This window comes from Gavialis gangeticus, unplaced genomic scaffold (genome assembly GCF_001723915.1).
Source record: "Gavialis gangeticus isolate Ggan-Ray unplaced genomic scaffold, GavGan_comp1, whole genome shotgun sequence".
NCBI lineage: Eukaryota > Metazoa > Chordata > Crocodylia > Gavialidae > Gavialis > Gavialis gangeticus.
Window position 1 is genome coordinate 80,841,431 of NW_017728993.1, and position 18,535 is coordinate 80,859,965.

An 18,535-nucleotide genomic window follows, 5' to 3' on the forward strand; every position below is an offset into this window, starting at 1 on the left:
TACCTCAGGTTTCAAATTCATTCCTCCAGTTGGCATAATGGATTGCATATATAAGGTGTAATTACATAGGTGAGGACATAGGGAGCCGGGGAACCTGCAGATTTGAAAAGTTGTTTGTTTGTTATGGGAAGATGATTCTGCTGCTCTAAAAATAACTAGAATTTCCAGTATTAATGGTACTGTTTTAAGAATTATATTGTCATACTGCATGATGGTAACAATTCCAAGCATATTACTATGAGATTACAATTCAGTTGTACAAAACTGAGAAGTTTAAAAATTGCTTTATAAGAATAAATTGTAAAATCTGATTTATTTTTTTTTCCTTTTTTCCTTTGCTTTTGCTTTTTCTTTTTCTTTCCCTACTGCTTCCTCTGAAGTCTCCTACCAAATGGTTTTGGAAACTGGTTCCTGTAAGTTTGCCCAACTGCTTCACTTTGATCAAATAGCTTAATTTGAGAATGGCTTTGTCCATGTCATGCTGATATAATCATTCATTCCATTTATCCCAATTAGATTGCGTTACAGCGGATTGCTGTTCAAAGGGAGCATATAGTTTAGAATCCAGTTTTACAAGGTAATTTTGGGGAACAGTGTAAGGTATGTTGTTAGATCTCAGAAATTATTTGGGAAACTGTGCACCTGATGCGGATATGTTTTATCCCTTAGGGTATAGTAGGCTGCCTCCTCAAACTTTAGCTCAGCATATAAAGCATTTTTACTCTGGTAGGTTAGTCTTCCCTGTTCATGGGGAAACTTCCATTCAGTACATGCTGTAGCCATCCCTGGAAGAAGGGAAAACACACTTTTTTTTTTATTGTTATTAGGAAGTTGCACTAGAACTTTTCAGACCTTCATTAACAACATGCAGTTGCCACGTACTCCATTTGCTCTAGTTTATCTCAGTTTTCCATTAAATATATGTATTTAGGGTGACAAAAGATGATCATACATATGCATTTATCTCAAAAAAAATTCTAAAGTTTCATTTAGTTTAAAAGAGTCTGCACTTAATACCTCAGTCTGTTTTTCTTCTGCCTCTTCTGAAGATGATTGTCATTTTCCTTTATTATATGATGGTAGCTTGCACCTAAAGTGTGTGCAGTTAGATTGTGTCCACCTGACTCTGTCATATTTTAGCACTAGGGGGAAATAAGCCCTTCTTGTTTGCATGAATATGTTCTCTATATGTGAACTAAATCTTGAAGTATTCAAGTAAATGCAGTATCAGACACCTAATTTTGTTCTGAAGAGGTACTTCTGAAGTAGGTTCAAAGAGGTACTTATAATCTACCTTCAGTCCAAAGATAACCCTGTAGCACTCTACCGGTCCCTCAGATGGCTTTTTATGTTAGTTAGAAAATTGTTTGTGTGTTTGTGAGAATAAAAAAATGAGCTGGGCAGCTGCTTCAAAAATTCTGTTTCTAGTGGATTCAACTCAAATCCAGAAGAATCTTTCAGCTGCATACAATTTCACTGTACTCTTCACTTCCTTTATTGTGATCTACATCTATTGAAAGAATGTACAGTCTGGATAGAATAATATCTTTTCAGTTTTGTTTGAAAATTGAGAGGGCTGTATGACTAACAAAGGAAAGAAAAAGACAGTCCTGTGTGGTCACCACCAGACTACAAAAATAAAATACATTTCCCTTCATGTTACATATTGTACTTTAAACAAGAGTAGTAGTGACAGAACAGTAAAGTGTTTATTTACTGATGATCTTCCCACAGTATGTGAGGGTTTGTCGTCACTACATTGTTATCTAGAACTATGACTTGAGTTTTACCTTTTAACTTTATTGTTGTAAGTACTCAAAAAAATTGAAGCTCAAGTTAACGTGAATTTAAATCACTTCTTAGGTGTTCTGTAAGGAGCACAGGTTGAAGCTGAAGGGCTGCAGATTAAAGCTTTTAATGCAGCAGGGGAATTGCTACAAATAATCAACTGCTAATACAGTCAGTCTGTTAATGTCATAATTCTGTGCAGCTAGCAGGTTACTATCATTCACTAGGCCAGGTCAAGTAGAGTAACTTGAATGCAACAACTTTTAATTACAGTAGTGAATACAAGTCCCTAGAAATGTTGTACACATTCAGTGCTGTTATTAAACACAGTGCCGTAACAGTTCTGTGATTAAACATACTATATGCTTGTTAATGTGTACTTTATCATTATGGTCATGTTAATTGCCACATTTTGCAAAAGCCTTTATAAAAGGTCTTCAGAATTTCAACATAGCATAGAATCATAGAAAAGGTAGGGATGGAAGGGACCACTGGAGGTCATCCTGTCCAACCCTCTGCTCAAGGCAGACTCATCTGCATTCAAACTATTCTACAAAAGTCCTTATCTAACCTATTGCAAAATCTACACGGTCAACCCCACTACCAGGCACATTGCCCAAAAACACCAAAATAACCCTAATCTGCCGGAATCGGTGTATTTTCCATTGCAAGTTTTCTTAAAACGCACTCAAAAGGTCCAAGGAAGAGGGTTGTTTTCTGTTTGAAGATGGAAAAATCCCCACAGTGTGTACCAGTGTGATCATGGAGTAAAATTCCTTTGTGATCCAAAATGTGGTGATTAGGTGATTAGGAACCTCCAGATTTAATCCCAGCAGGAGCATTGGCACACCCTGGTCAAAATCTCCCAATTTGGCTACAGCCAACACCAAATGTTTTTCTGAGGAGGGAAGGGGGGTAAGAAACAGCCTGAAACTTGTAGCAACGAGAATGGAAAAAAAATCCTTCCTGACCGCATGTGGCAACCAGGAAATCCTAGAAGCATGGGAAGAAACCAGCCACTCTCCATTCTGCTGTTCAGCCTGAAGACAGTAAACATAACTCTATATATCACACTCTTTAACAAAATATGGACCACAGGCTGGATCTGGCCCACCAGCTGCTTGGAACCAGCCTGCGATTGCACTTGCGGCAATGCACGTGGGGCCGAGCCCCACCCTCTCCCACTGCAGCAGTCCCTGCCTGCTGGCCTAGGCCCCATCCAGTGTGTGCAGTTTCCAGTTGTTAGGCTGTTCCTGGTGCTGCTCTGGTCTCCTTGCCTGCAGCAGGAGCTGCCCAGCTGAGCATACTCCTCCCCAATATCTACCTCTACTGCAGCTCAAAGTTTTTCTCATCTCCCAGTAATTTTAGGGGAGAAGTGGGTGTTCCCGTACTTCCAACAGTTGTTCTCCAGGCATAGCTACTCCTAGATCATATATGACTAATGCTCATGCAGCCTCTTATTAAAAACCTCCAATGATGGTGATTCTACAACTTCGTTAGGCAGTAGGGCTGTGCGAAGCTTCGGTAGCCGATTTCATTCAGAGGATGTTTGGAAGCCAAATCTCCGAATCCAAATCGAATTGGGAGACCCACTAAAAGTTCTGAATTGAATCGGAAGCCTTCAAATTGATTCGGGGAGATATAGAAGGCTTGCAGGAAACAGAAACTGAGAAGAGAGAGGGGCATGGGGTGACCATGGGCGTGAATAGGCACTCCAGGAGTGGTCGGTCGGGTGGTATTCAGTCTCAGGAACTTGTCTCTGGCATTGATTAACTCAAACTGGAGGCTTTGCACGGACAGTAGAGTTCAAGGAGCTCCCCGTGCTGGTATTGATTTTTTCCTTTTTTCCTTTCATCAGTCTGTGGTTTGTAGGTGTTAATCACCACTCGTTATCTTTTCATCACAGCAGGCCCAGCCATAGGCAGGCAAGTTTCTTTTAATTATGTTGGGGGGGCAGATAGAGAGTGGCATAAGGGCAAGGCAAATCATTCATTCCTGCCCCTCTCCCTTCTGCATTGTGGGGATTGCCCCACAACCTGGCCCAGCTGGGGCTCTGTTCACAGTGAATCGGGCCCTGGCCAGGCTGGGTCATGGGGCATTTGGAACTCAGTGGTTCCTCCAGAGGCAGCGCAGCACCAAGGAGCAAAGAGGGATGGGGGCATGAGGGCCCCCAATCTCTGCACAGGGTAGGACTCAGGTGGGCTCAGCCTCTGCTCCCTGCATCTGCGCCTTGCTGCCACCACTGCTTTGAATGTGGCATGGCACAGTGCCTCACTGCCTGGCCTGCCTAGCAATGGGATGAACACGCCGCCCCCCCACTTTCAAGGCAGCAGTGGCAGTGACACATGGATGCAGGGAGCAGAGGCTGAGGCCATCTGCTGCTCATTCCTGCCCTGTGCAAAGATTGGGGTACCACGAGCCTCTCCCCCTTGCTCCCCAGTGCCGTGCCATCTCTGGAGGAGCTGCTGGGCTCTCATTGCCCCTTGACCCAGCTTGGCCAGGGCCTGATTCACCATGAATGGGGCCCCAGCTGGTCCGGGTTGTGAGGCAGTCAGAGCCCAGCAGCTCCTCCAGGGCATAGTGCAGGAGAGACAAGAAGGGGGGATGTCCCCACCCTCCCCCGGCTTCCCTGCGGTGCCTGCAGTGGCAGAAGCTGCCTGCCCATGTCCCTGGAGGAGCCCCCAGACTCCAAATGGGGCCCTAGCTGGGCCAGGTCATGGGACAGTCAGAGCCCAGTGGCTTCTCCAGAGGTCACACGGCACTGGGGAGCCAAGCAGCAGCAGCGAGCCACGGACACAAGAAGCAGAGGCTGAGCCCAGCTCCGAATCGCTGAATTGGTGCCAAATCTCCGAATCCAAATCAGGACAGTGATTCGAATCACCAAAGCGAATTACTGTCCCTCTGAATTGGCCAAATCCGAATCAAAATTGAATATTTGCTGCTTCGCACAGACCTACTTGCCTGTTTCACTGCCTCACTGTTCTAACTGTAAAGAAGTTTTTCTTGATTGCAGTAAAACAGGTTTAGATTAGATATTTCAAGCCATTGATTTGTGTCCTGCTCTCTGCAGCAACAGAGAAAAGATGTTTATGTTTTTGAAGATTGCCTTCATGTCCCTTAATCACCCTTTCAGCAAACTGAACATGACTGTTTCTTTCAACCTTTTGTCATACATCTTGCCTTCCAAGCCCTCTATCATGTGCCACCTGCCTGTGGAACCTCAAGTTACATTATGGCCACTTAGAGAGGGACACTGATGTTCCAAAAGGAAATCCATCACATTTTCACCAAAGTCTTATGATCACAAAATACAACCTTCAGTATTAAAGTGTCTGGCATAAGGAAATTCTTAGAGCTCCAATAAGTAGCCTTCATACTGCATGTGTAGGTGTGTAATGCATTCACACGAGTGTGTGTGCTTGCACAAACACAGAATTAGGTCAAGCCTCATAATTAGTTTTGAGAGGTGAAGAGAAAATATACATGTCCTGCACCATTTGTACATTTACAAGTCAGTAAGTGATATCAAGAAATTAGAATACATGAGAAAATGTATATTTACTTCTCCTTCCTTCATCTGCCTCCCCAGAGCATGGTGAGAAGAGACATGAAGAACAATTAATAACAATTTAGAGCCAAAGAAAAAAACATTCAAATGTATTGAATGTAGATTGATACCATCTTGAAACTCAGCATTAATGATCTCCAGACATGTTGAATTGTTTTCCAAACATTTCTCTTTTGTAGCGGTCTTTATTTTTGTAATATTGACCATGATTATTTCATAAGTGTACTGTTGTATGGACAGAGAAATAATGAAAATGATCAAATGCAGATTTTTTTTGTCTGTAAACTTGCCAGTAAGTCTGTTATAAATGAAGCACATATTAGGTCATATCTTTATGTGGCATAACTCTAAAGTCAATTGACTTCCAAATGACTAGGTTGAGTTACGCTAGCTAATGATGTAGTCCAGTATGTTCCACATGTAACTAATTATTTCAGTGCTTACTAAATTGAATAAACCTATTGATAGGTTATTCTCCTTAAAGGTGTTACATGGATTGTCTGGTTTTAGTGGACACATCTGCATGTGACACTGTCACTGTAGTGACGTGCTACAGCAACGTAGGTTGTTGCTACAGCAACATAGCATCGGCAGGCACAAACTGTGATCCCAACACTACATCACCATAGCGATGAGGTACCTCAATGTAGTGCATGACTACAGTGACGTATCTGTTCAAAATAACCATGCGTCACTGGGACAGCGCAGTAACTGTTGTTACTGCGCTGTCATTTGGTACTTCTTAAAGCAAATACTAAATGACGGCCCACTAACAACTGCCTCATGGGGGCCATGTAGATGCATCCAGAGTGAACTAGCTTATTAATAACCTGCAAGACTTTTTAAGAGGTTAGTTTTGAAATCAGTTTTCAATATTAGCTTTTTAGGTTTATTTTCTTTTAATCTAGTTACACTTTACCTGTTTGTTTAGCATCAGTATTAATCTACAGAAACTAACCACTGACAGTGGTGAGTGATTGCTGTACAGTGCTTTCATTAAAAGAACATAGAACTCAGTACAAATCTATTTTCACATATGTTTGAGCCGGTTTCTATTTTAATCACTTCTTTCTATGTGGTAGGCTCGTTACAGGAAGGAGCAAACACTGATTAAGCAGCTGCCCTGCATTCCATTGGTAGAAAATCTGCTGAAGGATGGTACAGATGGTTGTGCTTTAGCAGCCCTGATCCATTTCTACTGCCCTGATATTGTCAAACTGGAGGGTGAGTATGTATGATAGACGTTTCTGCTGTTAAATGAATGTCAGTACAAGTTGAAATTTGGTTTTTGTGTTCAGTAAAAAGTGTAAATGGTGCTGTTTAGAAACAATTTCTTAAGTGTCAAATTTTCTATTTTTTAAACGTAATACTTTTATTATTACTAGTACCATCACCTGAAAATGGAAATTTATGAAGATGATTAAAGAGCTGCCTCTGTGGATTACCCAGTATTGGGAGCCCATGCCCCAGTGTCATGAATGTTGGAACAGTCTAGAAAAGGAGGACTGGTGAAAGGAAATAAATCTATTCTTATGAGATGAAACAGATCACAAGTGTAGATTTAAAGGGCCAAAATCCCAATTATCCTCACTTTTTCAATTCTTACTTTTGTATTACTTTGTTAACCAACTTGATAGTTAGTTGCATTATTTAGACTATATTTTGTATTCACTGTATAGTATATCTATACTATACAACACCAGGTGGTTACTACATTTGCTTATCCACAGTGATGAGCTGCCTTTTGCTGTTCATTGCCTGATTCAGATTATATGTTCATGTTGTCAGAATCTAGATTTAAGATGTGTGCTTCCTACTGTACTGAGATGGCTTGACACTTGCTCATCCTTTGTCATGGATTCTCCATGAACGACTTGGCCTTTGATGGGAGTAGTCGTGACCCAGGAATTGGAAGGACCCAGGAATCAGCACATTGATTTGACACTTTCATAGATTCATAGATGCTAAGGTCAGAAGGGATCTCAACAAATCATTGAGTCTGACCCCCTGCCTAGGCAGGAAAGAGTGCTGGGGTCAGATGATCCCAGCCAGATGCCTATCTAGCCTTGTCTTAAAGACCCGCGAGGTAGGAGAGAGCACCACCTCCCTTGGAAGCCCATTCCAAATTTTGGCCGCCCTTACCATGAAGAAGTTTTTCCTGATATCTAGCCTAAATCTGCTCTCTGTCAGTTTGTGACCATTGTTCCTTGTTACCCCAAGAAGTGCCCTGGTGAACAGAGCATCTCCAATCCCTTGCTGCATCCCCCTAATGAATTTGTACGCAGCCACAAGATCACCTCTCGGCCTTCTCTTGTGGAGGCTGAAGCGGTCCAGGTCCCTCAGTCTCTCCTCATAGGGCTTGTCCTGTAAGCCCCTAACCATATGAGTGCCCCTCCTCTGGACCCTCTCGAGTCTATCAACATCCTTCTTGAAGTACGATGCCCAAAACTGGATGCAGTAGTCCAGCTGTGGTCTGACCAGTGCCGCATAGAGGGGGAATATCACCTCCTTGGATCTATTTGTCATGCATCTGCTGATGCATGATAAAGTGCTGTTAGCTTTGCTGATGATTTTGTCACACGGACTCATGTTCGTCTTGGAGTCTACTATGACTCCAGGATCCCTTTCTGCTTCTGTGCTGCTGGTAGGATTGCTTCCCAGCCAGTAGATCTGCTGGATATTTTTCAGATCTGAAGTCATGAAATCTCTATGCAGAACTATTTTCTAGAAAGTCATCAGTTTCACAGGCATTCAGTCTTAAGAGAGAATTTGCTTGCATCAAGTCAGTTGTCTTGGGCTCAGGAAATGGATAAAAAAGTGTTTTGGGAAACAAATGTCAGATTGAGGAATGTGATACTGCTGCATTCTGTTCCCAGTTTACAGAAAGGTTGAACACAGGGTTCCCTTATACCTAATTATACTCGAACCTTTGCCTCCCAGGGTAATACCTGCTGCCCTTGTAATATTTGAAAACAGACCAAAATTTAGAATATTTGATTGATAGATTTTTCTTGTATGGTTTGGTGTCAGGATTCTATGCATGCTTTCCTCACATTTTCCTTTTGACTTTTTCAGTGTACTAAAGCAAGAAAAGGGCTCATGTTGTTAAAATGCTAACTCAGACTTCAGTTTTGTCATTTGAATCTCCAAGGTATGACGTCACATTCACCAAAAACTTTGTTTTGTGTGCATGCATAAAGGTCTTTCACATAACGGAGTCATAGATTTCATAGACGTTTGGGCTGGAAGGGACCCCAGAGGATTATAGAGTCCAGCGCCCTGCCCCACGGGCAGGAAGTCAGCAGGGATTATAGGATCCCAGCAAGATAAGCATCCAAATGTGTTTTGAAGGCGTTCAAAGTGCGTGCTTGAACCGCCTCAGGTGGCAGTCTGTTCCAAACCTTGGGGGTTCGGGCAGTGAAGAAGTTCTTTCTTATGTCCAGCTTGAGCCGGTCGCAGTGGAGTTTGTGACCGTCTGATCTTGTCATCGCTTGGGGGACTCTGGTGAACAGTCATTCCCCCAGATCCTGATGAGCACCCTGATAAACGTATAGATGGCCACCAGATCACCCCTGAGCCTGCGCTTTTCCAGGCTGAATAGCCCCATTGCTCTCAGCCTCTCATCATAAGGTCTGCTTTCCTGACCTCTCATCATGTGTGTGGCTCTCCTCTGCACCCTGTCAAGCTTCTCCACATCCTTTTTGAATTGTGGAGCCCAAAACTGGACGCAGTACTCCAGCTGCGGCCTCACCAAGGCCGAGTACAGCGGGAGAATGACATCCCGGGATCTGCTTGAGAAGCATCTATGGATCCAAGCCAGTGTTTTGCTCGCTTTGCTAGTTGTGGCATCACACTGAAGGCTCATGTTCATCTTGTGGTCAACCATGACCCCCAAGTCCCTTTAATCTGTAGTGCTAACCAGCGTAGCACTACCGAGCCTATAAGGATGCTGCAGGCTTTTCCTCCCAAGGTGGAGAACCTTGCATTTTTCAGTGTTGACTACCATCAGGTTCTCGTCCGCCCATTTCACGAGTCTGTCCAGATCCACCTGGATCACCCTCCTGTCCTCAGGTGTGGATGGATGCTTTACCCCAGAGTTTGGTGTCGGCAGTGAACTTGGCCAGTCTACTTCTGACACCAATGTCCACGTCATTGATGAAGATGTTAAACAGTATAGGCCCTAGGACGGAGCCTTGGGGGACCCCACTGGTCACAGCACACCAAGACAATTGGCTCCCGTCGACCACCACCCTGTGGGTCCTACCGCAGTGCCAGTTACCCAGCCAGTGGATCGTGGTGACGTCAAGGCCGCAGTTAGCCAGTTTAGCCAAGAGGTGATCGTGGGATACCAGATCAAAGGCAGAGGGCCTCAGTTACTACTGTGAGCACTATTAAAAAATAAAATAAAAAAGACTAAAAATATTAATTCCTCCCCTGGGCTTATATAATCTGTTGGTATCATTCTTGGGACATGTTATATTTTGATCTTGAATGTCCACATGAGATACAACAGGCCATTTTGGAATTGAGAAAGTCAACTAGCTAAAAGGAACACTAAATTGAAAGGTTGTAACAAATGGGGAAGGAGCAGAAACAGTCTAATGTTTAGGTTAGTTCTCTTGTGTTATTGAATACTTGTTTTCTTAATGACATTTTAATTTACAAGAAAATCTAAGTTTGCTTTGAGGAGCCTGGCAGACAGGATTGGAAGTGCACCTTCTGGGGTACTGACATTGGTGATGCATAGGGGGTGCACATGGGTGCCTGTGCACCCCTTGAGATTATCCGTGCACCCCCCTGGAAGTGCTAGCCATGAAACTGGAAGTGCTGGCAGAAGTGCACTTCTGGTTTTGCTGCTGGCTTGGCGATCAGCCTTTGAGAGACTTCTCCCCACAAGTCAGCGATCAGCCATGGGGGGACCCCCCCCAGTTGGCAATTTGGTGCCCCCCAGACTTAGGAGGCACCAGTCACTCATGATTAATGAATTTAGTCTCTTGTTACCACAGATGACCATCTTGTATAACTAGGGACCACTGTAATTCAGGCTCCAGTAAAGAGGAAAGCAAACTCCCTATGGGCTCTGGAACCAATTTTAGATGTTTTTCAGGGTGGGTTCTCCCATGCCTCCGATTGGCTGAGGAAGCCTGCCATGGGACTACCATCTGTATGAAGAGTGCCTGCAGGAAACTGCTTCACTTGATCCATGGGAGAAATTTTCTTTGCTACATAGGGCATCTTCACACTTGCTCATTCTTTCATCTTGCACCATGCAAAATACTGAAATAATAGAATCATAGAAATTTAGGCTTGGAAGGGACCTCAGTGTAACCCCTGCTCAAAGCAGGACCAGCCCCAACTATATCATCCCACCCAGGGCTTTGCCTAGCTGGCTGGATATGGGTGAGTAGGATGAAGCTGGGAGGTGGGGGATAGAGGGTCCACCTCTGTCAGGTAGGTGCTTGTCTCCACAGCTGTGTGTGGAACAAGGGCTTCCCCTTGCCTGATGCAGGGTCTCCTGAGTCCTACTTTGTTCTGCTGCTGTGTGGGAGAGGAGGGGATTTTTCCCCCTCTCCTTCTTTGTGTAGGGGGCAAAGTGAGGCTCCGGAGACCTGTGCTGGGTGCCTGCCCCCACCACAGGGGCTTCCTCCATGCCCAGCTTGGGTTTCCCAAGCCCCACTGTGCCCTGCCATGGAGAGAAGGGGAGAGGGAAATTCCTCTCTGCTCCTGGGCAGCAGCAAAGCAATGTGGGGCTTGGGAGACCCGTACCAGGTGGGGGAAAGCTCCTGAGGTGTGGGCACCCTTCATCCCACACCCAGCTGTGTGAACAGACACTTGACATGCCTATGCCTGCAGCCCTTAGGGCAGGGGGTGCTTACCTGCTCCACTCTGTCCAGGGCTTTTAAACTCCCTGCCAAAGTGGGGAATTAAACAGCCTGATTGGCTAAGCCCTCGCAGGGGCTCAGCCTGTACTTGGCTGCCCATAGGAACACATGGGGCTTCCACAGTGCTTCCAGGGCTCTGCTATCTTTCTTCTCTGCACTTCAGATAAGATTTTTGGTTCTTTTTAACATTTTTCTCTTGCCCTCCCTCTGTCACAGTTTCGGGGCATTTCCACTCAAATCACAGTTTTCCAGAGCTCCAAGGTAAATGCTGGATTTTGAGCTTTCCCCTAAAATCCCGTGAAGCCTAAATTATTACAGTAGTCCCTACATATAACCCCTTTCATGAACTTATCAAACTACAACTTAAAATCAGTTAAGTTTCTGGTCCCCGCTATTGTTGGAGGAAGCCTCCATCCTCTGGTTAGAAACTTTCTTCTGATTTTTCCAGCTTAAATGTATTCATGGTGAGGTTATAGGCAGACAAGGTTCTTATACATATATTTTTGTGCTGAAATTGTTCTCCAGCTTAAATAGCTCTTCTCCCTGGTGCTTACTCTTCCTAACATTTCTGTGTGAGATGCTACATCGTCATAGCAACGTGTTATGGCGACATAGCATCAGCGGGCAAAAACCGTGACACTGCACCTTACGTCGCCATAGCGACACACTCCCTTGCTATAGCAGATTGTTACAGTGATGTAGTGGATAAAAATAACTGTGGGCTACTGGCACAATGCAGTAACAGATGTTACTGCACCGTCATTTAGTACTTTCTAAAGGAAGTACTAAATGATGGTGCAGTAAGAATGGCATCGTAGGGGCACATGTAGATGCACCGAACATTTATATCAGCCTTCACTTCACTAAGCTAAATAAACCAAGCTCTTTTATTTGTCTCTTGTAATATGGATTCTTCATTCCAGATTATTTTAGTAGCCCTCCTATGCAGCTGTGTTCCTATTTGAAATTCACCATTCACGAACAGTGATCAGAACTCTACACAGCATTCCAGATGAGGGGATTACCAGTGCTTGTACAATGGCATTAATATTTTCATATCTCTACTTTGAAATATCTTTCTTGATGCAGCTGTGAAAAAGGGAAATGCATTATACTGACAGCTCAGTCGTCTTTTAATCAACTGATGCACCTAGGTCAGGGGTGGGTAAAATATGGCCCATGGCCTGGATCCAGTCCACCAGGCAATTCCATCTGGCCTGTGGGACTCCTCTGTAAGCCCTGGCCCTCGCTGTCCCTCTACAAGCCGGTGAGTCCCTGCAGGTGATTTGTGGTGCCACAAACCACACATATTTTATGTTAAACTGAAAAAAAGCTATAACGTGTTCTTATACATATGTTTTTGTGCTAAAATCGTTCTTCAGCTTAAAGTTTATGTTAAACTGGAGGAAAAAAGTGGCATAAAGCACACCAAAATACCTTGTGCAGGGGCAAACATGGAGACGTGCGTTGAGGCACCCTGTGTCCCAGCTAGCTGGGGAGCAGCTCACTGGGGCATAGAGTGCCTCAACATGGGTGCATGGGCAGCCTTGGGCTGCTCCCTGACTGGCTGGGGCACAGGTTGCCTCAGTGTGGGAGCTGCCTGCCAGTTAACCCTGCACTGAGACACCCTGTGCCCCAGCTAGCCCCCACCCCTGCAGCAGATGGAGCAGCTGGACAATATGTCCTGCTGCAAACTGCATGAGCAGGGGTGCGCACTACAGATTTGTGCCGCTACTATTTGTGCTGTTGCAAATGCACACCCCTGCTCATGTGGACACAGCCTATCTGAATTGTACTTTCGTCTATTAAACTGCAACCATTTCTAGCCAATACCCTGTGTGTTTTAGCTATTTAAGTTCCACATGACTGGTTTAAGCAATTTACTTTCCAGTCCAAGAAACACAAGTTTGCTTTTTTTTAAAGGACTATTAAAAGGGTGCGGTCTCTTCCAGTGTAAGCCTTCACCTTCCTGGATTAGAACACTTGATCGTGATCCTTATCCCTTGGCTGTTCAGGCTGCATTTGCAGGAGCTGTGCCCTCAGTTGGGAAGCTGTGTGAGGTTACATCATCTCTTCATCTTGTTTGGTTGGGTTAGGGTGATGCTGTGATACTCCTCTACTAAAGTCCCCTCTTAACCAGTCAGTCCCTTCCAGTTTTTGTCCCTACCGTATGTTCTAAGAGAGGAAACGACCTTGTATGTTTTCAGTTTAAAAGACCATGACTCCTTTAAATGAGCTCCCTTTCACTGGCATCGAGGTTTTTTTTTTTTAAATATTTTTAGTTATATTACGAAATCTTGGGAAAGACTAATAAAAGTGAGTATTGTAGATAATTCTTATCCCATAGCCAAGCAAAAGCCTCTATATCAGCAAGCCCATCCAACTAACTCTAAGGCAGAGGTGGGCAAAATATGGGCCAATGGGCGGGGAGGGGCTTTGTCTGGCCCACAGCAGATCCTTCTCTCCCGGCTGGCTCAAGCACTGCCTGGCCATGGCATGTCCTGCCACCCCTGCGCATGCAGCAGGGCTGGGGTGGCTCTGCAGTTGGACTGCCTTTCTAGGCACTGTTGCTCCCCCATCCCCCCTGCTGCTGCTGAACCTTCCTGCTGCAGCTGCCCAGAACCCACGCCATACCAGGCTTCCCTGTGTCTCCACTGCTGCCTGTGGGCTGCCCAGTGAGGCAGCAGTGGCAGTGCAGAGCAGCTGCAGGGCAGCCCAGTGCAGGCTCTGGGCAGCTGCATCAGGAAGTGCCTGGCAGCAGTGAAGGGAAGAGGCCACTTCCTCCACACCAAGCAACAGTTTCTACCCAGATGCTGCTGTTCAACCTGGATAGGGAAGTCTAGAGCAGGCATGGGGTGCACCAGATCAGGGCTGCACACATGGGTCCCTGCCAGTACTGCGAGGCTGGGGCCAGTGATGGTGGCAGCTGGAAAGAGCCACCACCACCTGGGATGCCTAGAAAGGCAGTCTAGCCATGGAGCTGCCCTAGGCCCACTGCATGCCTGGGGAGCAGCAGGACATGCCACAGTTGAGTGGGGTGGGGTGGGCTGGGGCTGCAGGCTATTGGCAGTGGCAGAGAGGTGCTGCAGGGTGCACAGGCTCTGGGCTGTTGTGAGCTGGGGGTGGCAGTGGGTGCTGCCCTGCTCAAGGGAGCATATGTAGACCAGCTCAGGGGGGCCCATGTGAGGGGCTCCTATGCGCACCCCACCATACCCTCAAACCCTCCCCCATGAACCCCACAACCACACCCTCCCACATGCACAATCACACACCCACACCTCCCCAGACACCCCCACATGCCTGTAGGGGGGAGCCCCACTCACTGCTACATGCACACACCCAAAACTTCATTTTGAGCTATTATGCAATCATCTCTATATACACAATGCAAATGCACACAAATCAAGACAAAAATATTTTTAAAATAAGATTAAGATATATTATTGTGGATGTGTGATTTTCAGTATATAACTTGTTGGGTTTTTTTCTGGTTCCAAGATCACAAACCCCCTTCCCAAAAGGAGTACTTCTGGAGGCAAGAGAAGGGACTTTCGGTGGCAAAAGTCCGGAGTCCCAAGATGGTAACCAGGGGGGTGGGGTGCTTGTCAAGGAGTGGGGCCACCCTTGCAGCTGTTTACAGCTCACCAGAACTCATTAAGCAGCCTTCCAGTCAAAATAATTGCCCATCCTATTCTAACGCAGCTTTTCTGATGTTCTGGAGAAATTATTCTACCCTGAAATCTGAAAAGATGACGCATGGCTGTTTTTTCACATCTTCACCTAGCTATACTGTCTTCATTTAGAAATAGTGTAAACAGGAGAACTTTTATGCATTCTTTATTATCCTTCAGTATTTCACTTCTAAGAACTTCTCAGTCCTCTTTGTAGGGATTTGTTACTGCTAGTCAGTCTTCCAAGAAGCTATTACTGAAAAAGGGAAAGATACTCAGCTGTGAATGGTATTAAAGGTACATTGCAGCTGCAGCACTGCACTCATTTATTCACCTTTACCACATATATGTCCTTAAATGGCATTTTGAATAGTAGAAAGGAAATTAGGGCAGTAGCACCAGCAGCACTTCAACTGATACTGCTTTTACAGGTGAATGCTGTTTGTTAGTGCTGTGGTACATTCCTTTGTAGCTATTCAAGGGTAGGAAATCAGTATACTTGGAGAGCACTGATGACAGATGAATAACTTTCCTTCTATCTTCCTCGTAGTACCTGAATGTTTAAAGCCTAGTAGCCACAGAAATACTGTAGTTAATGTAATATATACCTTCTAGCTAGGTCTTTTTGATTGTATGAATAAACTGACAAGAAATTAGAATAACCTTTATTTTCACTGACAATGACATTGGAAAATCATGGTTCACAATCAGTATGAAAAATATCATCTATAGTATGTCTTGGAAGGTGCTTCAAAACAAAGATGTATAATCGCAGTGTAATAAAATATAAGATATCATATTTATGGTTTCTGAAATTGACAAAGTGTTCTTACATTTTTCTAATTATACAAATTGAATCTAGCCCACAAATATTTAGTACCTATTATTTGTAAGACCGTCATTGTCTGATGTGAAAAATGCCTCATTTTTGTTCCCTTTCTTTCATTTTAGATATTTGTTTGAAAGAGACACTATCATTGGCTGATAGCCTATACAATCTACAGCTAATTCAAGAATTTTGTCAGGAGTACCTGAACCAGTGTTGCCACTTCACTCTTGAGGATATGCTGTATGCTGCTTCTTCAGTAAAGGTAAAAAAAAAAAAAAAAAGTAATTTCCACACATCTATTTTATTAATGCTTACCGTATTTACTCATCTACAAGATGAGGTCATCCTCCCTCCATCAGCATGAGGAAAAAAGCCCCTCGTCTTCTATTCACATATGAAGCAGAGGCTGGAGTAGGCCAGAGTCAGACCCACAGAAGCCTCTTGGCCTTCCCTCCCTGCTTTTGGCCCCCTACCTACCTCTTTCCTTCCCTCTTACTGTCAGGCACAGCTCGGCTCCAGCTTGGGCTGGGGTCTTTCCTATGCACAGAATGCATGGACACTCCTTCCCCTACCGAGCCAATCAGAAGCACTGATACTGGTGCATTGCCTGCCTGGACAGTCAACAGCTCGGACACTGCTACATGGCTAGGCAAGGGCTGAACTTCCATGTGCTGTGGTCCAAGATGGAGCAGCCCAAGCAGTGTCTGATAGTAAGGGGGGAAGGGTGGGAGAGGTGGATACTGGGGGGAGTTTGGGGGGAGGGGAGGGAAGAGGAAGAAGCTGTGGGGAGCTAGTGTTGGGGGGGGTCAGGTGGCAGCAGGTGCAGGAAGGCTGCAGAGAGAAGTGGGAAGGGCAGATGGCAAAGGGACCACCTGATCTGCCCCCAACCATTGTTTTCCCTGCTATAGTAGTGGGAGATGGAGGTAGAGAAAATTCAAGACAGCCCTCCAATACTTAGGTTCTACACCTGGAAAATTATAGCAAATTTATCAAGTTTCCATATATAAAATCTAGTTATTGGAGGGTCATCTTATGTTTGGGGACATCTTGTATTCAAGTTAATACAGTTTGTGTTTTTTACTGCTTTTCAGTCTTGCTGTTATGTGACTTACTGCAATCTTGCTAGAGGTTGTACTGGTATAACTGCATTGGTAGCAGTTAGATTTCTGCACCTTGTGTGATGTGCATCCATCCTTCTTCCTCTGTAAGAAAGAGTTAATTAATATAGCCCCAAAGGGTACACTCACGGCAAACCCTCATGCTTAGAGAAACTATGCCTGCTTTATGCACTTGCTCCCAACTTCTGCGAGTAGTTTTGTCACAGTAGGGCAGTGCTGCAATCAAAATCAGTAGCTCACCTAAGAAGTAGAGCTGATTGGCCTGCAGAGTGCCATGCAAACACTGCGATATTGTTTCTGGTTTGGGAATGAATGCAGTTGTGTCCCCTAGTAGACCCTTTGCCACTGTACTGCTATTGCTCTGACTGTTGGTACCTGAGACCCTTAAGCTACATAGGGGCACAGCTACATGAGAGAGTTTACTCTGGGGCAATTAGCACTGTATTAGCTCTTCCATGTCAACTGCCTGTATGAGTGCTTTTATTCTGCAGTAAGTACAAGGTGGGTTACCAAATCTTAATTTGGTTTTAATCCAGGTTTAGTTTAATTCAACCAGTTTTTAATCTTAATTTAAGTGTATTACCATTGAACCAAAATGGGAGCCTTCCCTCAAGGTATTTGAACTGATCTAACTAAACTGGTTTAGTTAAAGGGAGCAAATTTCCATGTGGACAAAATCAAAGAAAAGTAACGTGTATGTAGAATACTGTTTTCATGTATTTTGTAGCTTATTTTTTAAAAGCTTCCTCTCAACTTACTAGAGTGCTCTATTCTTTCAGGAGTGTATACATGCCAAGTTTGAACTTTTAAAATTAAACTGTTTTTTAGTTTGTGCGCCAAGAAAAGTCTTGCCAATACTACTATGGCTGAAAAACATTCTCTCAGTTTTCTCAGTCAGACTTGGCTGACTCAAATGTTTTAGCAGATTTTCTTCAAATTGTAAAATGGAAAAGCATATCAGGGCAAAATGTCTTTTTCCAGGAAGTTACTGTATACTTAAAACAGGGAATTGAAATGGAAATTCTATCCTCACCGCAACTGCGGTGTGGTTAGCACAATGTTTTAATAGATACGTTCTGACATGTTCCCTGAGTAAACGTGGGTATTATCCAGAGACTTAACAGAGGTTTCTTGTAGTGTAGCTCTACATTCTTACAGTGTATTCTCATTTTTAACAGAGAATAAAATACTTGCCTCATTTTGGTGGTCTGGTACCTTCATTAAAGGTCAGTAATAGAGAAATGGAGACTAATTACCTGATTTCTTTAAAATGTAACCCTTTTTGCTGGTTTTCCTTAAGTTTTTTCACTGTTTAAAATACTTCCCCCCACCTTTTTTTAATTCTTGCTCGAGTTCCTGCAAGGAATGATGGATGTGTTCTTTTTATGGAGTCAGCATATCTGTGGCAGATGGAGTATAATCAGTTTTCTAAATAACTAGGTCACCTTCATTGCTGCTTTTTATGATCTCTGAAGCAGTTGAGCGCCTGAACACTGCCTGCTCTCTGCTATAAGCTTTGGGCCCGATTCCTTTCAAATACTGGTCTCACTGCTTTGAGTGGGGCTGCCTATATAAGTAAATGCTGCTGAATCAGACCTATGATCTCCAGTATCATCAGTTCCTGTGAACTATTTGTTACCTCACATGCTGAAACCTCCTAAGTTGCAGGTGAAATCCAT

At 44.3% G+C, this 18,535-nt stretch overlaps 1 protein-coding gene across 1 annotated transcript in view; it reads left to right on the plus strand.

The window, feature by feature from the left end:
- The window catches only part of CAMSAP2 (calmodulin regulated spectrin associated protein family member 2), a 224,249-nt gene that overhangs the window by 143,670 nt on the left and 62,044 nt on the right, over nucleotides 1-18,535 (plus strand). Inside the window, exons 5-7 of the mRNA XM_019528366.1 lie at nucleotides 381-413; nucleotides 6,439-6,580; nucleotides 15,861-16,000. Coding sequence (XP_019383911.1) covers nucleotides 381-413; nucleotides 6,439-6,580; nucleotides 15,861-16,000 — 315 coding nt within the window. The remainder of the gene's footprint in view (nucleotides 1-380; nucleotides 414-6,438; nucleotides 6,581-15,860; nucleotides 16,001-18,535) is intronic.